Consider the following 22,315-nt stretch of genomic DNA (forward strand, 5'->3'; position numbering starts at 1 on the left):
GACTAAGTTCATAACATGGTGACAGAAGTGCTTCAACCTCATCAAATATAAGACATTGTTTCACAGAAATTGATGTTCATTTAGTTGGGAGTTTAGAGTGACGAAAAGTAGCTAACAGCTCTCATGTCTCTTCATTGAGGAGCCCAAGCAGAGACGTTACTATGATTACTCAGAGCTGCCAAGAGCAGAGTGCATGCAGGGATTGAGTGACAGAGTAGCTAATGGATATACTGAAGAAGTCATTTCTGATTTGGGACAGGTCCGGGCCTCAAATTTGGCTGAAGCAACCGGGCTTTAGTAGGGTCTGAACGTCGTGGGAATGGTTAAAATGAACGCCCTTGCAGGGGGGCGCTACCAGTGCTTCATATCTATTTTCTACCGTTGGCTCCAGTGTGAATTCTCCTCTCATGGATTTTAAAGGGAGGGACTGGTGTCATGAATCTCCCCCAACTATGCTTTCATCCATTATTTTTAAATTCTTGAGGGGGGCATAAAACACACACACACTATGGGAAAAGGAATAGTAAAGAAATTGTTGAGACAAGGGCACATTTAAACATGTTTTATTAAGAAAATAATGGCTGGATCACTCATTCTCCTCGCTGCGGAGTCTGGCATTGGGGTTGGTGATCTTGATGGCCAGCTGGGCTGCCCTCTCCACAATCAGCTTCCTGTTCTTGGAAGACACGTTGTGGGCGATTTCAGCAGCGTGGGTCCTACGGAGGGGGAGAGGATGGTTAGAGGCAAGATAATTACCAAATACCATACACACTGGAGACTGAATGGCACAGGGAGAGAAGGAGAGGATTGTTTCAGTGAGACAACATTATGTTGCTATGAGCAGCGCAATGCAAGACTTTGCCCTCACAGTTACACTAAGGATCTGTGCATGTGTACAGGTGTGCTTCACGCTGCTTCAATGCGATAGCCACAGGACCAAAACAGCAGAGAGATTTAACCTTGTGCTTCAGCACAGTTGTTGTGAAAAGTGGCACACTGTTGCCGTTTACTTTGTGCATGGCTGACTACACTCAAACATTTGTTGTTGTTGTACCAATTAGGTAACATTTTCATATGTGGGCAACGTTTGGATATTCAACCACACAAGCACTATCTTTTTGTCTTACACTTGACAAATAAAGAGAAAAAAAAAGCCCACAACAACCAAACAGTGCGCTGGAGACTGAAGTAGGCTTAGGCTATATACCGCAGTGTTTCCCAACCCTCGTCCTCAAATTCCTCCAACAGTACACATTCATTGTAGCTCTGAACAAATACCTCATTCAGCTCAATGAGGGCTTGATGATTAGTTTACAAGTTGAATCAGGTGTGCTTGTCCAGGTTTACAATAAAAATGTTTACTGTTGGGGTTACTCGAGGACCAGGGTTGGAAAACAAGTGGTATACCGTATACTTGGGTATTTGGAAATAGCTACAGAATGTTTCTTCAATACCGTAGAAACTATGAGGTTTTTCAATACATTTTAATTTGTAGCTATTTAAAGTAAATACCTGCAGTCAACTTTTGGAATGCATTAGGATATAAATCCAATCTGTTTCTTATTACACCAGTCACATTATGAAGCTTACTTAGTTCCCCAGCAGTTGAGCCAGTCACGTGTTTGTTTGTAAATAGCACAATAGGAGAAAGCAGGTGAGTCCAGCTGTGTATTGACAGGGGTTACGTTATATATGAAGTCAGTGTTTTTTGCTTCAATAGCGTTAACTATAGTTATCTGTCACAGAAAACACACCGAAGAAAAATATAAATGAAACAAAGTGTTGGTCCCATGTTTCAAGAACTGAAAAGATAGATGAAATTATCCATATGTACAAACAGCTTATTTAGCAAAATATGTTTGCACAAATGTGTCTACATCCCTGTTACTGAGCATTTTCTTTGCCAAGATAATCCATCCACCTGACAGGTGTGGAATATCAAGAAGCTGATTAAACAGCATGTTCATTAAACAGGTGCACCTTCTGCTACGGACAATAAAAGGCCACTAAAATGTGCAGTTGTCACAACACAATTCCACAGACGTCACAAGTTGAGGGAGCCTGCATTTGACATGAGGAATGCGGGAATGTCCACCACAGCTGTTGCAAGAGAATGGAATGTTCATTTCACTACCATAAGCCACCTCCAAAATTGTTTGAGAGTTTAGCAGTACGTCCAACTGGCCTCAACCGCATGTAACCACGCAGGCCCTGGACCTCCACACCCCGCTTCTTCACACGTGGGATCGTCTGAGACCAGCCACCCAGGCTGCTGATGAAATTGTAGATTTGCACAATGGATGAATTTCTGCACAAACTGTCAGAAATCATGTCAGGGAAGCTCATCTGCATGCTCGTCATCCTCACCAGGGTCTTGACTGGACTGCAAATGCCCACCTTCATTGGCCACTGGCATGCTAGAGAAGTGTGCTCTTCACAAATACCGTGATGTGATCCTGAGGTCCATTGTTGTGGCATATATCAGCCGCCATCACCTCATGTTTGAGCATAATGCACAGCCCCATGTCGCAAGGATCTGTACACAATTCCTGGAAGCTGAAAATGTCCCAGTTCGTCCATGGCCTGCATAATCACCAGACATGTCACCCATTAAGCACGTTTGGGATGCCTTGGATCGACGTGTACAACAGCGTGTTCCAGTCTCGCCAATGTCCAGCAACTTCCCACAGCCATTTAAGTGGGACAACATTCCACAGGCCAGAATCAATAGCCTGATCAGCTCTATGCAAAGGAGATGTGTCGCGCTACACGAGGTAAATGGTGGTCACAGCAGATTAGGTGGTTCTCTGATCCACGGCACCTACCTTTTTTGGGGGGCATCTGTGACCGGGCATGTGAAATCCATAGATAAGGGCCTAATGAATTTATTTCAATTGACTGATTTCCTTATGAACTGTAACTCAGTAAAATCTTTGAAATTGTTGCATGTTGCGTTTAGATTTTGGTTCAGTGTATAAATAAAAAGCATTTTAGATCGGCGTTTAAAAAAAAGCAGAAAGATAAGTTTCCTTTCTTTCCTGCATGAAAGTACAGAATTCTGCACTAAGATGACCCCTAGTTTAACGTGCTAAGTAAGTGGTTAACTTAAGGTGACAAGAGAATCATATTGTGTTCGCTTTCTGCCATGTTTGAGAAGGCAAAGCGGCGGCAGGCAGCCTAGTGGTTAGAGCGTTAGTAACCGAAAGGTTGCAAGATCGAATCCCCAAGCTGACAAGGTAAAAATCTGTCATTCTGCCCCTGAACAAGGCAGTTAACCCACTGTTCCTAGGCAGTCATTGAAAATATGAATGTTCTTAACTGACTTGCCTAGTTAAATAAAGGTAAAAATAATAAATAAAATAAAAAGCCATTTGGATTCGTTATTTGTATAGCTGCCATTGCCATCTTGATTTCCTTGCATTTTTTTCTCCTCTGTTGTCTTCTCCGAGCAGAGCAGGCAGACCTGTTGTCCTAGCAACACTATACTCCACAGACATCCTGCTAGAGTTCAAGTACTGCATGCAGCAGAACTTTATTCATTTGCACTATGTCTTTTGTTCACATTCGCTCGCAAAAATGACATCCGGTAGCTCCTACCTATACATGTATAACTTTACGAGCTGGATTGCTCGTCTTTGCAATTGGTTTATTTTCGTTTGCGCTCATTAGCATATTTAGCTAGCCGCCTCCATGGAAATTCTCTATTACTTGTGCTAATTGTGTTAGCATTCCGGCAATTTTTTTACATTTTATTTAACCTTTATTTAACCAGGTAGGAAAGTTGAGAACAAGTTCTCATTTACAATTGCGACCTGGCCAAGATAAAGCAAAGCAGTTCGACACATACAACAACACAGAGCTACACATGGAGTAAAACAAACACAGTCAATAATACAGGAGGAAAAAAAGTCTATTCTCTATACACAATGTGAGCAAATGAGGTGAGATAAGGGAGGTAAATGCAAAAAAAGGCCATGGTGGCGAAGTAAATACAATATAGCAAGTAAAACACTGGAATGGTAGATTTGCAGTGGAAGAAAGTGCAAAGTAGAAATAATGGGGTGCAAAGGAGCTAAATAAATACAGTAGGGGAAGAGGTAGTTATTTGGGCTAAATTATAGATGGGCTATGTACAGGTGCAGTAATCTGTGAGCTGCTCTGACAGCTGGTGCTTAAAAGCTGGTGAGGGAGATAAGTGTTTCCAGTTTCAGAGATTTTTATAGTTCCAGTCGTTGGCAGCAGAGAACTAGAAGGAGAGGCGGCCAAAGGAGGAATTGGTTTTGGGGGTGACCAGAGAGATATACCTGCTGGATCGCGTGCTACAGGTGGGTGCTGCTATGGTGACCAGTGAGCTGAGATAAGGGGGGGCTTTACCTAGCAGGGTCTTGTAGATGACCTGGAGCCAGTGGGTTTGGGGACGAGAGTGAAGCGAGGGCCAGCCAACGAGAGCGTACAGGTCACAGTGGTGGGTAGTATATGGGGCTTTGGTGACAAAACGGATGGCACTGTGATAGACTGCAGCCAATTTATTGAGTAGGGTATTGGAGGCCATTTTGTAAATGACAGGGCCAAAGTCGAAGACCGGTAGGATTGTCCGTTTTACGAGGGTATGTTTGGCAGCATGATTGAAGGATGCTTTGTTGCGAAATAGGAAGCCAATTCTAGATTTTACTTTGGATTGGAGATGTTTGACGTGAGTCTGGAAGGTAAGCTTACAGTCTAACCAGACACCTAGGTATTTGTAGTTGTCCACATATTCTAAGTCAGAACCGTCCAGAGTAGTGATGCTGGACGGGCGGGCAGGCAGCGATCAGTTGAATAGCATGCATTTAGTTTTACTTGTATTTAAGAGCAGTTGGAGGCCACAGAAGGAGAGTTGTATGGCATTGAAGCTCATCTGGAGGGTTGTTAACACAGTGTCCAAAGAAGGGCCAGAAGTATACAGAATGGTGTCGTCTGCGTAGAGGTGGATCAGACTCACTAGCAGCAAGAGCGACATCATTGATGTATACAGAGAAGAGAGTCGTCCCAAGAATTGAAAGTTGTGGCACCCCCATAGAGACTGCCAGAGGTCCAGACAACAGACCCTCCGATTTCACACACTGAACTCTATCAGAGAAGTAGTTGGTGAACCAGGCTAGGCAATCATTTGAGAAACCAAGGCTATCGAGTCTGCCAATGAGGATTTTATTATTATTATTTATTTATTTATTTTCACCTTTATTTAACCAGGTAGGCTAGTTGAGAACAAGTTCTCATTTGCAACTGCGACCTGGCCAAGATAAAGCATAGCAGTGTGAACAGACAACAACACAGAGTTACACATGGAGTAAACAATAAACAAGTCAATAACATGGTAGAAAAAAAGAGAATCTATATACAATGTGTGCAAAAGGCATGAGGAGGTAGGCAATAAATCGAATAATTACAATTTAGCAGATTAACACTGGAGTGATAAATCATCAGATGATCATGTGCAAGTAGAGATACTGGTGTGCAAAAGAGCAGAAAAGTAAATAAATAAAAGCAGTATGGGGGGGTGAGGTAGGTAAATTGGGTGGGCTATATACCGATGGACTATGTACAGGTGCAGCGATCGGTTAGCTGCTCGGATAGCAGTTATTTAAAGTTGTTGAGGGAGATAAAAGTCTCCAACTTCAGAGATTTTTGTAATTCGTTCCAGTCGCAGGCAGCAGAGAACTGGAAGTAAAGGCGTCCAAATGAGGTTTTGGCTTTAGGGATGATCAGTGAGATACACCTGCTGGAGCGAGTGCTACGGGTGGGTGTAGCCATCGTGACCAGTGAACTGAGATAAGGGGGCACTTTACCTAGCATAGCCTTGTAGATGACCTGGAGCTAGTGGGTCTGACGACGAACATGTAGCGAGGGCCAGCCGACTAGGGCATACAGGTCGCAGTGGTGGGTCGTATAAGGTGCTTTAGTAACAAAACGGATGGCACTGTGATAAACTGCATCCAGTTTGCTGAGTAGAGTATTGGAAGCTATTTTGTAGATGACATCGCCGAAGTCGAGGATCGGTAGGATAGTCAGTTTTACTAGGGTAAGTTTGGCGGCGTGAGTGAAGGAGGCTTTGTTGCGAAATAGAAAGCCGACTCTAGATTTGATTTTGGATTGGAGATGTTTGATATGAGTCTGGAAGGAGAGTTTGCAGTCTAGCCAGACACCTAGGTACTTATAGATGTCCACATATTCTAGGTCGGAACCGTCCAGGGTGGTGATGCTAGTCGGGCGTGCGGGTGCAGGCAGCGAACGGTTGAAAAGCATGCATTTGGTTTTACTAGCGTTTAAGAGCAGTTGGAGGCCACGGAAGGAGAGTTGTATGGCATAGAAGCTCGTCAGGAGGTTAGTTAACAGTGTCCAACGAAGGGCCAGAAGTATACAGAATGGTGTCGTCTGCGTAGAGGTGGATCAGGGAATCGCCCGCAGCAAGAGCAACATCATTGATATATACAGAGAAAAGAGTCGGCCCGAGAATTGAACCCTGTGGTACCCCCATAGAGACTGCCAGAGGACCGGACAACATGCCCTCCGATTTGACACACTGAACTCTGTCTGCAAAGTAGTTGGTGAACCAGGCAAGGCAGTCATTAGAAAAACCGAGGCTACTGACATTTGTGGTATTCTGTCTTAAATTGTATCGTTTATTTACATATTAGGAACGTTCTCCAACGTTGAAGATAGAAAATGCTATGAACAGAGTCGATGTGATTCCTTATTTTACATGTCAGAGGCGTGTTCGGTCTACGTAGAACATTTCGATTTGAATGTTCAAAAACATTGCGTCCTGCTCAACACACCCCAGTTAACTTTCTGAAACAGGAAGGGGCTTTATTACAAGTCTATAACTGTGGGTACCCAGGACTAGAAAATCAAAGCAATATACTTGATTTACGAGGGTTTACCCAAGGTAGGCACGGTGCATACTTGATGATCTTTTCATCATAAGGCGAGTAGAAGTGAATTATAGATAATGTCAATTCTGCTACAACTTGCTCCTGACCCTTGTGGACAGGCATGACTTACGCAATCCGCTTTCCACTAAGACTATGCCCTCTATTCTACCCCATGTAGCTTTGCATGTAATGCCCTATGTAGTATGCTTCATGTTGTGGGTGGTATCAGTTAAATAGGAGACTTGGAAATACCCCCCAAGAGGAATAATATTGCCCTTTGGGTACCTTTAACTTGAAGATAAAAACTACACCAAAATCTAACCAACAAAACTTACTTGTTGCTCATCATGAGGACCTCGAGCTCCTTGATGTTGTGCACCAGGAACTTCCTGAAGCCAGAGGGCAGCATGTGCTTGGTCTTCTTGTTGCTACCATAACCAATGTTTGGCATCAGCATCTGACCCTTAAACCGCCTGCGGACCCTGTTGTCAATACCCCTGGGCTTACGCCAGCTTTTCTGGAGGCGGAAAGGCAAAGACATTACATAGAACCGCAGTTAGGATCAATGTTCCTTCTAACTACTCTGCCCGAGGGAGATAATGTCCTTTGCCTCCCTGCAAGTGCAATGTTTGAAAAGCCTTGTTTCTGCCACAAATTACATGATATGCAACCTTACAATAATAAAGGGAGAAGTGTCATCTTTGATATGCGTTTAGCAAATGTGCTTACCGTGATCTTGACATATCTGTCAGACTGATGGCGAATGAATTTCTTAACCCTCTTCTTGACAATCTTCGGTTTGGTAAGAGGTCTGAGGGCTGCCATGGTGACCTGAGAAGATAAGGTAATTTGTTAACATTAAACACACACTAGCAACAATTAACACTAGCAAAACACCAACAATTATAGCATATCAAATCACCCACAATCAGTGGCTGTGTAACGTTAGTTACCATAACATGACTAGCTAGTTCTGCCAACTCGTATTGCTAGAAACAAGGTAACTAGGTAAGTTACCAGTAGTTGGCTCTTGCAAGCCATTTAGATTTCCCCTGTATCACAATGACAAGCTACAGGTAACTAAACGGTGTAAACACATGACGCCGTAAGTGTAAAGATGATATGAATTTGTAACATGTCAATCCCATTGAAAGCAAGTGCGTTCTAAAGCAATAAACATTGTTGGAAGGCATGAGTTTGGGCTAACTAGCGCGAGTTAGTTGACTTGTGTAAGGCAATATGATAAATAGCTACGTAGCTAACTAGTTTGTCTGATATGCATTTCATTACGAGTCTAAAACCTTGGCGTTAGCTATAAAAACCATGCAAAATCAAAGCGTAATTTATATTTTATTAAACACGTGTCGGCCCCACTGTATGGACGTAGGTACTAGCAAGATAACTAGGCAGTTATGATATTGGAAACACCGGTGTGGAAAGGTAGCTAGCTAGCCACTGGGAAAGCAAGCCGTTCGAAACCATGGCATTTGAGGGATTAGAAATGTGCAATGCCTATAATGTTGCGGTAAATTGTAGAACTTGAATTCACATAGGTGATTAATGAGCTAGATATATGTTCTTACGTCTTCTAAATATGTCGATGGACATAGATTTAGATAACTCACCCGCCTGTATAATTTTAAGGAGGACACAGCAACGGCGGAAGGGAAGAAAAGGGCTTCCGGAAGGACTGCAAAGTGTTATGGGTAGTGTATTAACTGAGATAAATTAAAGTACGTAACTAGTGTAGGCACTAGGCTGAATAGCTGTTCTTATGTATGTCAAATTGAGGACATCTCCCTCAAAATTACTCATTGTAAGCAATTAGTCACGTATAAGGTATTGAATGTAAATTGTTTCCCATGAATGCTTTTCCTGTGTGAAGCACGCATCATCACTGTCACGGGTTGCTGGTTTCTCAAAAAGCTGATCCAAAATCCGCTTCCAGCACCCAAACAATTGTCATTATCATTGTTAGCAAGAAACCTAAACTGATCCAAGATCAATGTCCCAAATACTACGGAACTTCCTCAACACGAAACGAAACTAAACGAAGAGATAGGTCATAGCTTAGCCTAAATCGAAATTGTGTAAAGTTATTGTTAAGGGGAAATTGTGTTTTTGGTGTTATCAGATTTGTTAAAAAAAGAGGAAGAGTTGCGAGTCCTTGAACCACAGACGAAGGGGATTTTTTTGGATGTGTGTAATGATTTACAATAATCTAACATAAATCACATGCAAGGGTGGGAACCTAAAGGGAACCAACTCTCGCTTGCATTATTTCTTTGAATGTTGTGAAAGCTTAGGTGGAAATGGAGAGTACCCCGATTCTAAGGTGAGAACGTCATGTGTAAAAGTTATGTTTGTATGGAGATTGTGGTTATTTTCCATGGTATTAGGCCTAGCATATATATACTATACTTTTTCAAAACATGAGCCAATACAGTCCTCTCTATTGATACAATCAAATGCACATCTTGATAGAAAGTGTAGTCTGTAGCAATTTAAATCACACATTGCTCTTCTACTTTAACTTTACCTGTTATATTTTCATAGCAGCTATGGGTCTTATGGCACCGCCAATCCTGGATATGCACCAATATCAGAAGGAAGTCCAGGTAATTCGTGATTCCATCTCATCGTCTGTTTATGTATAATGTTGAATTATTAGCCTTTCTACTAGTTGTATTTGAACCTGATGAATAATAGCCTCTGTCGTGTGAATTCCCACATCATTGTGGGAGTTTTTGAACATTTTACAACGTTATAAAGTATTTGTTTGTAGCCTGATGCTGTAATGATTCAATTTCAAAATGCCATCTGTAGGGCTCTCTGCTGCTGTGAATGATGACGTCGTGTAATTTCAATTCAAGTAGATTTATTCGGGGGGGGTTACTCGTCAATTACTCTCTGTCGGAAGTTCCTAGGGTGTTATATCTAGAATTGGATGACATTAGAGTTCAAGGTACACACTTTGTTTTTACCAATAGTCGAACTCTGTCTCTTATGACCGAAAATAACTTCTGAACATCAGAATAGCGATTACTCACCATGAACTGGCAGAAGCTTTTTTTTCTTTTTCTTTAACGAGCCGGACGTGAAGGACATACTTATTTCCCCAAATCCCCGTCATGTGCGTGAAAAGAGGATGGCGGTCGTGCTGCCTTCTGAGAATTAGTAGGCGATCGAATAAACCCCCACTGCCTTATGTTCTACTAGCTAAAATGCAATCATTGGAAAATAAAATCATCAACCTACGAGGAAAATTAAACTACCAACGGGACATTAAAAACTAATATCTTATGCTTCAAGGAGTCATGGCTGAACGACGACTTTATCAACATACAGCTGGCTGGTTATATGCTGTATCGGCAGGATAGAACAGAGTCGTCTGGTAAGAGAAGGGGTGGCGGACTATGTATATTTGTAAACAACAGCTGGTGCACAATATCTAAGGAAGCTTATCATGAGATACTCTATCCACCTTGAGAGTTTCTGTATTTTTCGTAGCTGTCTACATACCATCACAGACCAATGCTGGCTCTAAGACCGCACTCAATGAGCTGTATTCCACCATAAGCAAACAGGAAAAAGCTCATCCAGAGGCAGCGCTCCTAGTGGCCGGGGACTTTAATGCAGGGAAACTTAAATCTGTTTTACCAAATTTCTATCCGCATGTTAAATGTGCAACCAGAGGGAAAAAACTCTAGATCACCTTTACTCCACACAGAGACGTGTACAAAGCTTTCCCTCGCCCTCCATTTGGCAAATCCGACCATAATTCTATTCTCCTGATTCCTGCTTACAAGCAAAAATGAAAGCAGGAAGCACCAGTGACTCTGTCAATAAAAAAAGTGGTCAGATGAAGCAGATGCTAAGCTACAGGACTGTTTTGCTAGCACATACTGGAATATGTTCCGGGATTCTTCCGATGAGAGGAGAGTACACCACATCAGTCATTGGCTTCATCAATAAGTGCATCGATGACGTCGTCCCCACAGTGACCGTACGTACCCCAACCAGAAGCCATTGCTTACAGGCAACATCAGCACTGAGGTAAAGGCTAGAGCTACCACTTTCAAGGAGCGGGACTCTAACCCGGAAGCTTATAAGAAATCCCACTATGCCCTCTGACGAACCATCAAACAGGCAAAGCGCCAATACAGGACTAAGATCGAATCGTACTACACCGGCTCCGACACTCGTCTTATGTTGCAGGGCTTGCAAACCTTTACAGACAACTAGGGGAAGCACAGCCGAGAGCTGCCCAGTGACACGAGCCTACCAGACAAGCTAAACTACTTCTATGCTCACTTCGAGGCAAATAACATTGAAACATGCATGAGAGCACCAGCTATTCCGGACAACTGTGTGATCACGCTCTCCGCAACTGATGTGAGTAAGACCTTTAAACAGGTCAATATTCACAAGGCTGCAGGGCCAAAAGGATTACCAGGATGTGTACTGCAAACATGCACTGACCAACTGGCAAGTGTCTTCACTGACATTTTCAACATCTCCCTGTCCGAGTCTGTAATACCAACATGTTTTAAGCAGACCACCATAGGTCCCTGTGCCCAAGAACACTAAGGTAACCTGCCTAAATGACTACCGACCCGTAGCCATGAAGTGCTTTGAAAGGCTGCTCATGGCTCACATCAACACCATTATCCCAGAAACCTTAGACTCACTCCAATTTGCATACTGCCCTAACAGATCATGCAATCTCTATTGCACTCCACACTGCCCTTTCCCACCTGGACAAAAGGAACACCGATGTGAGAATGTTATTCATTGACTACAGCTCAGTGTTCAACACCATAGTGCCCTCAAAGCTCATCACTAAGCTAAGGACCCTGGGGCTAAACACCTCCCTCTGCAACTGGATCCTGGACTTCCTGACGGGCCGCCACCAGGTGGTAAGGGTAGGTAACAACACATCCGCCACGCTGATCATCAACACAGGGGCCCCTCAGGGGTGCGTACTCAGTCCCCTCCTGTACTTCCTGTTCAAACCTGACTGAACGGCCAGGCACGACTCCAACACCATCATAAACTTTGCCGATGACACAACAGTGGTAGGCCTGATCACCGACAACGACGAGACAGCCTATAGGGAGGAGGTCAGAGACCTGGCCGTGTGGTGCCTGGACAACAATCTCTCCCTCAACGTGATCAAGACAAAGGAGATGATTGTGGACTACAGGAAAAGGAGGACCGAGCATGTACCCATTCTCATTGACGGGGCTGTAGTGGAGCAGGTTGAGAGCTTCAAGTTCCCTTGTGTCCACATCACCAACAAACTATCATGGTCCAAACAAACCAAGACAGTTGTGAATGTAACTGCAATGATGAGATAGATGTTCTTCTTCTTTGTTTTTAGATCTTATTATCTAAATGCCATACTGTGTTTGATCTTGCCTATCCATCTTGTCTCAAGTGGACCACAATGGAAAAAGTCCCAGACTTTGTGTGTTATCCTCGATGATTTTACAAATTTTCAAAGACTCCAGCCACGCTAGTCATAGACTGTTCTCTCTGCTACCAAACGGCAAGCGGTACCGGAGCGCCAAGTCTAGGTCCAAGAGGCTTCTAAACAGCTTCTACCCCCAAGAAATAAGACTCCTGAACATCTTATCAAATGGCTTCCCAGACTATTTGCATTGCCCACCCCCTCTTTTACGCCGCTGCTACTCTATTATCTATGCATAGTCACTTTAATAACTCTACCTACATGTACATATTACCTCGACTAACCGGTGCCCCCACACATTCACTCTGTCCCGGTACCCCCTGTATATAGTCTCGCTATTGTTATTTTACTGCTGCTCTTTAATTCCTTTTATTTCTTATTTGTATTTTTTAATCTGCATTGTTGGTTAGGGGCTTGTAAGTAAGCATTTCACTACACCTGTTGTATTCGGCGTATGTGACTAATAAGATTTGAGTTGAGTCTCTGGTCTTGGTTCGCTTGAATTCCACAGTCTGGTTCCCTTTTTTAGGACAATGTGAACACAAAGCTCCCCAGGTTAGCTTGTCATTATTCCCGCACCACACACTACACTACTGCAACACTGTTTCTCCTGCCATAACCCCTCACATTGGTGTCACAAAAGAGATAAGATGATGATGTGCAGGTTTGTGGGAGAGAAAACCGTGTGCTGTTTTTGGATATTTATTAGCGATTCTCAAGGATGCACATAAATTCCAAAATATGTGTGGAGTTTTATACTGACATGATGTTCAGATTATTTGTTCATAATATGTTATCTATAGGCTAAGAGAGCTTCATAGCTCTTTATTCGATTGTTGGGTTTGAATAGTGTGAGAAGAAAACATTTGATGATAATCATGACACACTCTTAAAGGGCAATTATTTAATACAGCATTATTTAATCTGCAGTTATTATTTAGCTATTTTTTCTGTTACCAATAATATTTATATGTTAATAGTATCTTCTGATTACAATTATTATGCCTCGTTTAAAAAAATCTAAATGCTATCTATTAGCTTACTACGTAGGTATATCTAGCTGTCCGATAGCACGTTCAGATGGAATGGCTTGTCCTGCACTTTGTAAAAACCCAGAGTGCTTTACGTGAATGTTGGAAAAAGATCTTGGTTCCTTTTTAAACACAGCAATGTGAATGCAAAGAGGACTCAGACCACAAAATGTGAAGTGAATTGGCAGAAGAATTGTCTTCATTCAAAGGCAAGGGCAGTGTCAATACAAAGATAAGTTATTTTGCAATTTCTTTACCCCAGAGTTCACTTTAAAGAGGACTGAGATCGGTTATTTTAAAGAGGACTATATGTGAAAACACCCATCTCTCCCAATGTGTTCTCCAATCTCATAAAACACTTTAGAAAAAGGCTCAGTGTCGTTATCATTGCAAGGGGAAAGTGCTGGAGTATTGAAAACGGGTGTTAAACAAAATCTCTTTCTCTGACCAATTGTGTTAGTATAAAATAATGTAATATCTCACTATTTGAATGATTTATTTATCTTTATCAAGGGTGCCAAATATTTTGGAGGTGACTATGTTAAATATGTATAATATTGGAAAGTATTTTCAGTGTTAGATTTCAAAACCATCTGCATATAGAGCTATAGAAAAGTAGATATGAATGTGAATTAGTAACCAAAGCAGTAACATTAAAAAAAATATTTCCAAGAGCACCAAGGGGAGGAAAAAAATGTGTACATTTGATAAGAAAGGTCAAGGAGCTCACGACACTTGTCTGTAGATCTGTAGCTCATACGGACAAAGTGTAAAGCTATTGAAATTTAGACCTATTACAGGAAATATTTATGTAAAAAATCTGTTAAATAAAAATGTCAATTCTAATGGGTGTACTATGGACTACTATGGATAAGGGAGGTCAAAGACTAAATCTCAAGGGGTTTTAGATGTACACTGCTGGTCAAAAGTTTTAGAACACCTACTCATTAAAGGGTTTTTCTGTATTTTTACTATTTTCTAAATTGTAGAATAATAGTGAAGACATCAAAACTATGAAATAACACATGGAATCATGTAGTAACAAAAAAAAGTGATAAACAAATCAAAATATATTTTATGTTTGAGATTCTTCAAAGTAGCCACGTTTGCCTTGATGACAGCTTTGCACACGCTTGGCATTTCAATTAACAGGTGTGGGTATCCTAGTGGTTAGAGCGTTGGACTAGTAACCGCAAAGGTTGCAAGTTCGAATCCCCGAGCTGACAATGTACAATATGTCGTTCTGCCCTTGAACAGGCAGTTAACCCACTGTTCCTAGGCCGTCATTGACAATAAGAATTTGTTCTTAACTGACTTGCCTAGTTAAATAAAGGTTAAATAAATTAAACATTTGTGGAATTTCTTTCCTTCTTTATGTGTTTGAGCCAATCAGTTGTGCTGTGACAAGGTAGGGGGGTATACAGAAGATATCCCTATTTGGTAAAAGACCAAGTCCATATTATGGCTTGAACAGCTCAAATAAGCAAAGAGAAACGACAGTCATCATTACTTTAAGGCATGAAGGTCAGTCAATGCGGAAAATTAAGAATTTTGAAAGTTTCTCCAAGTGCAGTTGCAAAAACCATCAAATGATATTATGAAACTGGCTCTCATGAGGATCGCCACGGGAATGGAAGACCCAGAGTTACCTCTGCTACAGAGGATAAGTTCATTAGAGTTACCAGCCTCAGAAATTGCAGCCCAAATACATGCTTCACAGAGTTCAAGTAACAGACACATCTCAAAATCAACTTTTCAGAATAGGCTGTGTGTATCAGGCCTTCATGGTCGAATTGCTGCAAAGAAACCAAGAGCTATTTTACCAAGAAGGAGAGTGATGGAGTGCTGGATCAGATGACCTGGGAGCCACAATCCACCGACCTCAACCAAATGGGATGTATGGGATGAGTCGGACTGCAGAGTGAAGGAAAAGCAGCCAACGTGCTCAGCATATGTGGGAACTACTTCAAGACTGTTGGAAAAGCATTCCAGGTGAAGCTGGTTGACAGAATGCCAAGCGTGTGCAAAGCTGTCATCAAGGCAAAGGGCGGCTATTTGAATAATCTAAAATTTGATTTGTTTAACACTTTTTTTTGTTGGTTACTACATAATTCCATATGTGTTATTTCATAGTTTGGATGTCTTCACTATTATTCTACAATGTAGAAAATAGTAAAAATAAAGAATCCCTTGAATGAGTAGGTGTTATAAACTTTTGACTGGTAGTTTATATGTCATTTGAACTAAAAGCTATTGAAAAATTTGATCTGTACGAGAATTAATAACCACAGCTGTAATGGGAGAAATATTTGTAGAAAATCAAAGGGGAGGAATTTTGAAAACATTACCCATCGCACTTGAAACCCATCATACTTGTCTGTAGATCTATAGCTCATGGACAGTGAAATATTCATTTATAATCTGGGAACTTTAAAATGTGAATTCTAATCTGTGTATCATGGATTAGAGACATCAGTGACTTTGCTACAAGTGATTTTAGCTCTATTGGTCATTCAAGTAGGCTACAGTAGGTTGCATACGAGTGAGAAATAACATTTTTTATTTAACCTTTATTTAACTAGGCAAGTCAGTTAAGAACAAATTCTTATTTACAATGATGGCCTACCTCGGCCAAACCGGACGATGCTGGGCCAATTGTGCGCTGCCCTATGGGACATTGGCCTATTTGTTTTTTTTTGGCTCATATTTTTACATATAATCCATAAGTAATAAACAAGATAGTATTTTCCCACAACATTTATATTAAAAATGTTGGTTTAAGATGTAGATCATAAAAAGACAAATAATCTATAAACACCATGGATCGGCTGATTGTTCTTTTAACAAGGTCTCTTAGCGTGAGTGCTTTACCCACAATTTTTATTTTACCCATTACCAGGTATAAAAGGCTCTGCATGGTCAAGCTGACATCTGAAGTGGCCATATAGCATTTACTGTGATGCAGCATCCAGACTAAAGGACTTTAATACTTCTTGCGCTTAGCGGAGCAGAGCTATTGTGAAAGAAGTTGTCAAGGAAGCAAATTTGTCTTTATACAGGACTTTCCACTCTCATCTACCATCATCCAATCACGTCAATGCAGAGCTATGTGGAGCTCTCAAAGCCAATTTATGCTTGATCTGAAATGTGGTTGTAGGCTTCATATGGAGGGTGTGACGCAATTGCGGAGCCTCAGGAGGCATGCAGAGGTCAAGTCAAGCTCAGTACTGCATCCCCATGCATTCAAAAAAAAAAAATAACAACGTGGAGTGCTCCATAACTCCGCATTGACATGATTGGTAGGTGGGGGCGGTACATCCTGTATAAACACAAACTCACTTCCGTTACAACTTCCTTCACAATAGCTCTGCTTTGCTAAGAGCAAAAAGTATGAAAGCCCTGTTGTCTGCGGATGCTGCATCCCAGTAAATGCTGTATGACCACTTCAGTCTTCGGATTGACCATTCAGAGAATTTTAGCATTGTTACAAAATTTGGGAGGAGCTCAATTTGGCCTCAGCATGAAATTTCATCACACCCTCTATAGTCTTTACGGAGCCTCCGACCACATTTTCAGATCAAGCATAAACTGGCTTGTAAATCACATTTTGACAACCGAACAGAAGGAAGAAGAAAATAAACTGTAACTTGCTCTCGATCGCCATCTGATTCTAGATATATCATCCTAGTACCTTGACGAGCTAACTCAGAGTATCAAACCAATATACAAACTGAAAACAAATGTACTGCAGTACACTACTGAATGTGCGCTCCCGCCGCACAATTCACTTTTTGACAGCTAAAGCCGTAGCTCAGTCTTATAGTTTGAATAAATGTTCTCCCAGGACGAAGTAGACAATCGTTAAATGAGCTGCAAATCAATATTTTGAGTATGGACAATACTTTGGAGAGAGGCTAATCAGTCAATGTGCCTTCAAATATGTACAGTGGCAAGAAAAGGTATGTGAACCCTTTTGGAATTATCTGGATTTCTACATAAATTCGTCATAAAATTTGATCTGATCTTCATCTAAATCACAACAGACAAACACTGTCTGCTTAAACTAATAACACACAAACACACACACGTGAGTTTTTCTTGTTTATATTGAATACATAATTTAAACATTCACAGTGTAGGTTGGGGAAATGATGTGAACCCCTAGGCTAATGACTTCTCCAAAACCTAATTGGAGTCAGGAGTCAGCTAATGTGGAGTCCCATCAATGAGACGAGATTGGAGATGTTAGTTAGAGCTGCCCAGCCCTTTAAAAATTTCACAAAATGTGAGTTTGCTATTCACAAGAAGCATTGACTGATATGAACCATGCCTTGAACAAAAGAGATCTCAGAAGACCCAAGATTAAGAAATGTTGACTTGCATAAAGCTGGAAAGTGTTACAGAAGTATCTCTCAAAGCCTTGATGTTCATCAGTCCACGGTAAGACAAATTGTCAATAAATGGAGAAAGTTCAGCACTGTTGCTACTCTCCCTAGGAGTGGCCGTCCTGCAAAGATGACTGCAAGAGCACAGCGCATAATGCTCAATGAGGTTAAGAAGAATCCTAGTGTCAGCTAAAGACTTACAGAAATCTCTGGAACATGCTAACATCTCTGTTGAAGAGTTTATGATACGTAAAACACGTAACAAGAATGGTGTTCATGGGAGGACACCACGGAAGAAGCCACTGCTGTCCAAAAAAAAACATTGCTGCACATCTGAAGTTTGTAAAATAGCATCTGGATGTTTCACAGCGCTACTGGCAAAATATTATGTGGACAGATTAAACTGAAGTTGAGTTGCTTGGAGGGAAAAAAGGCACAGCACACCAACATCAAAACCTCTACCCAACTGTAAAGTATGGTGGTGGGAGCTTCATGGTTTGGGGTTGCATTGCTGCCTCAGGGCCTGGACAGCTTACAATCATCGACGGAAAAATGTATTCCCAAGTTTATCAATACATTTTGCAGGAGAATGTAAGGCTATCTGTCCGCCAATTGAAGCTCAACAGAAGTTGGGTGATGCAACATGACAACGACCCAAAACACAGAAGTAAATTAACAGAATGGCTTCAACAGAAGAGAATACGCCTTCTGGAGTGGCCCAGTCAGAGTCCTGATCTCAACCCAATTGAGATGCTGTGGCATGACCTCAAGAGAGCAGTTCACACCAGACATCCCAAGAATATTGCTGAACTGAAACAGTTTTATAAAGAGGAATGGTCCAAAATTCCTCCTGACCGTTGTGCAGGTCTGATCCGCAACTACAGAAAACGTTTGGTTGAGATTAATGCTGCCAAAGGAGGGTCAATCAGTTATTAATTCCAAGGGTTCACATACTTTTCCCACCCTGCACTGTGAATGTTTACACGGTGTGTTCAATAAAGACATGAAAACATATAATTGTTTGTGTTATTAGTTTAAGCAGACTGTCTATTGTTGTGATTTAGATGATCAGATCAAATTGTATGACCAATTTAAGCAGAAGTACAGGTAATTCCAAAGGGTTCACATACTTTTTCTTGCCACTGTATGTAGGCTACCTTTTCAACTGTGTCTGAGTGTCACCTAGGAAACAGGTAATCATTTTGTGATGTTCTAAATGTTATTTTGTAGCAACCAATACGTTTTTATGAGGTCGACAACAACTAGGTTATTTCCCCACCTTTATGCTTTGTCAATGCGGATCAGGGGTCAATTTGATGTTTAGATCAATAGTCTGGCATGGGGCCACACCAGTAGATATTTGAAGTGAGGTTTCATTATTATTTTAAGCAGTGCTTGACTTGGGCTGGAGCTGTCTGGAACGCCATACCGGCGCTTCAAATTTTTTGAGAATTGCGTGCCAGCTCCTCTATAAAAACAATGTAGCCTATAGCTATACACACCGAGGCAAAAAAAACTTGATTAAGGCTGAATCTTCATTGAACAGAAATTGAGAGTGGGCATTCATTTCCTGATTCCGATTTGTTTATGTGTATTTGCCTTTAGTCTGTGAATATGTGAGTGACAGTAGGCTTGTCGAGATTGCGCAGATTACAAATGTGCCAACCTGAATGGCATGGTGCGCTGTTCCAAATTGTCAAATGAGGGAGGTCATGGAAATTAGTTTAATTGTTTTTAATGTAATTCATAAAAGGACACTTCGAAATATGATCAATCAATTATAAAACTGCATATAAGCAATTATCGGAATGGCCCTTCATTGCATGTCCGAGTGTGCTGCGTGTATGCCTTTGCCGGAGAAGAGAGCGCGACATTTCAGCAGCAGGTATAAAATAATGACAAACTAGATCGCCAATTCAAAACATAACTTGTAGCAGTTATCTCGCTAGGTAGCTATAGCTAACTAAGCATTAATTTCGTCGTTGCCTTTCCACCGGCACTGTAGAGCCTAACTAAATCTGCACCGTTGGAAAGCTGGCATTCCCCTCTATTAATTAAACATTAGCCATGTAATTACGACAACGTAAAAATATAATTAAGAATAGCCTAATGACAAATAACTTCCTGTGCATAGATCACCCTCGAAACATGAATATTTGAGCCTTAAATGTAAACATGTCTAGTTGGATACCTTTTTAATGCCTAATTTATTAATTTTGGTCCCTGATTTATTGAATGAGGGAATACTTTTATGAAGACAAAAGTACTTGGTTGTAATGTTGAAAAAGCCATGCCTGCACACCCATGAGCTCTCCAGATGGAGGGTTGGCAACATGTGACTTACAATGCAGCTTTGTGTGGGGGGCTAAGTGCCTTGATCAAGGGCACAACGGCAGGTGGTAGGTCTACATGGGATCAGACACAGCAGTTTCCCAGTGTCAATAATGCTTACTTTTTCATGTAGGCTATAATAGTAATGAACATTTGGTTGAAAGTCATGGAAAAAGTGTATAAACCATTAACAGTGAATAATCATAATAGCATAATGTAATTTGTGAATTTCGGTGAACAAAGTCTAATCGACTGTCTTGCAAAAAGACAGCTCCTGCACTCCTTCCATCCCAAGTCAAGCACTGACTAAGAGATTTAAGCTGGTTCAAATGACCACAATTATATGTAAGTGTCTCTTCACCAGGGCAGTGGGACAATTCGAATTAAAGGCAGTCAATTCAGGAAGTGAACTTAAATAACAATTCAAAATTAGAAAAAACAGCATCTATTTTTAAATAACTTCTCAATAAGCTTTTCCCCAAAGAAATCTAAATTTTTTGAATTTTTTATTGAAATCACTTCCTAAATCAACTGCCTTCAATTCAAATTGACCCCAGCCCTGCTCTTCACTCCTGAATCTGAAATGGTTTGTCTGTTTTTTTCTCAGCAGTGTTTGCCCCGCCTGTGTGCGACTTCCACGGCCCTAGCGCTCCTCCTGCCAGTATGTTTGACAGCGTGCCAGGATATGAAGGGACGGTGGCCGGGAGCGGAGGTATGTGACCTGAGGACCATGGTCCTATGTTTCCTGCCAGTGATCTTTAGTTTTATTAGCAAACAAGTCACGTACCACACCAGCACTGTTCCTTATGGTTGGAAATTCCATATAGAGTAATAACTCCCTAATAACAAACATGTTGAAAGCCCTTCTCATTATGTTTGACTGTTTACTGTAGGTGGGTACCTGCCCCCTCCTATACCATCTTACCCAGCCCCTCAGCCTCAGCCTGGTCCCGCACAATCAAACTGGAAGTAGGTGTAAAATACAATTGCCATAATTTTGTCTCGTCATACACATTTTTCTGCATAGCTGTCCTTGCAAACTACACAGGACACACACACACATGCATATTGACATACATACATACATACATACATACATACATACATACATACATACATACATACATACATACATACATACAGTTGAAGTCGGAGGTTTACATACACTTAGGTTGGAGTCATTAAAACTTGTTTTTCAACCACTCCACAAATTTCTTGTTAACAAACTATAGTTTTGGCAAGTCAGTTAGGACATCTACTTTGTGCATGACACAAGTACATTTTCCAACAGTTGTTTACAGACAGATTTTTTTCACTTATCACAATGTATCACAATTCCAGTGGGTCAGAAGTTTACATACACTAAGTTGACTGTGCCTTTAAACAGCTTGGAAAATTCCAGAAAATGATGTCATGGCTTTAGAAGCTTCTGATAGGCTAATTGACATAATTTGAGTCAATTGGAGGTGTACCTGTGGATGTATTTCAAGACCTACCTTCAAACTCAGTGCCTCTTTGCTTGACATCATGGGAAAATCTAAAGAATGTCTGGTTCATACTTGGGAGCAATTTCCAAATGCCTGAAGGTACCACGTTCATCTGTACAAACAATAGTACGCAAGTAAAAACACCATGGGACCACGCAGCCGTCATACCGGTCAGGAAATAGACGCGTTCTGTCTCCTAGAGATGAACGTACTTGTGCGAAAAGTGTAAATCAATCCCAGAACAACAGCAAAGAACCTTGTGAAGATGCTGGAGGAAACGGGTACAAACGTATTTATATCAACAGGTAAACGAGTCCTATATCGACATAACCTGAAAGGCCGCTCAGCAAGGAAGAAGAGACTGCTCCAAAACCGCCATAAAAAAGCCAGACAACAGTTTGCAACTGCACAAGGGAACAAAGATTGTACTCTTTGGAGAAATGTCCTCTGGTCTGATGAAACAAAAATAGAACTGTTGGAGGACAAAAGGGGAGGCCTGCAAGCCTAAGAACACCATCCCAACCGTGAAGCACGGGGGTGGCAGCATCATGTTGTGGGGGTGCTTTGCTGCAGGAGGGACTGGTGCACTTCACAAAATAGATGGCATCATGAGGATGGAAAATGATGTGGATATATTGAAGCAACATCTCAAGACATCAGTCAGGAAGTTAAAGCTTGGTCGCAAATGGGTCTT

At 41.4% G+C, this 22,315-nt stretch overlaps 2 protein-coding genes across 5 annotated transcripts in view; one reads left to right on the forward strand and one right to left on the reverse strand.

The window, feature by feature from the left end:
* Window positions 1-547: 547 nt before the first annotated feature.
* On the reverse strand, window positions 548-8,843 carry LOC139542887 (large ribosomal subunit protein eL32). The gene is made up of 4 exons (XM_071348839.1): window positions 8,540-8,843; window positions 7,644-7,745; window positions 7,250-7,431; window positions 548-716 (listed from the first exon to the last, which is right to left on the reverse strand). Exons 2-4 carry the CDS (start codon window positions 7,737-7,739, stop codon window positions 587-589), a joined length of 408 nt encoding a protein of 135 aa, XP_071204940.1. The 5' UTR covers window positions 7,740-7,745; window positions 8,540-8,843; the 3' UTR covers window positions 548-586.
* A 25-nt stretch (window positions 8,844-8,868) lies between these two features.
* Window positions 8,869-22,315, forward strand: part of ssuh2rs1 (ssu-2 homolog, related sequence 1) — a 28,918-nt gene continuing 15,471 nt past the window's right edge. Inside the window, exons 1-4 of one of the 4 annotated variants that reach the window (XM_071348835.1) lie at window positions 8,869-9,249; window positions 9,471-9,532; window positions 20,742-20,846; window positions 21,028-21,103. In XM_071348835.1, coding sequence (XP_071204936.1) covers window positions 9,227-9,249; window positions 9,471-9,532; window positions 20,742-20,846; window positions 21,028-21,103 — 266 coding nt within the window. In that variant the 5' untranslated portion in view covers window positions 8,869-9,226. The remainder of the gene's footprint in view (window positions 9,250-9,470; window positions 9,533-20,741; window positions 20,847-21,027; window positions 21,104-22,315) is intronic. The other 3 variants (XM_071348837.1, XM_071348836.1, XM_071348838.1) reach the window with 3 other exon arrangements.

Source organism: Salvelinus alpinus, chromosome 17 (assembly GCF_045679555.1).
Source record: "Salvelinus alpinus chromosome 17, SLU_Salpinus.1, whole genome shotgun sequence".
Lineage (NCBI taxonomy): Eukaryota > Metazoa > Chordata > Actinopteri > Salmoniformes > Salmonidae > Salvelinus > Salvelinus alpinus.

Bases quoted from the DNA above. Each gene is read 5' to 3' on its own strand.
- LOC139542887 (XM_071348839.1), bottom strand. From the start codon at position 7,739: ATGGCAGCCCTCAGACCTCTTACCAAACCGAAGATTGTCAAGAAGAGG. The intron at 7,432-7,643 runs GTAAGCACATTT...TTCCGCCTCCAG, and splicing joins ACAGATATGTCAAGATCACG to AAAAGCTGGCGTAAGCCCAG. The intron at 717-7,249 runs GTAAGTTTTGTT...CCCCCTCCGTAG, and splicing joins GTCCTCATGATGAGCAACAA to GACCCACGCTGCTGAAATCG.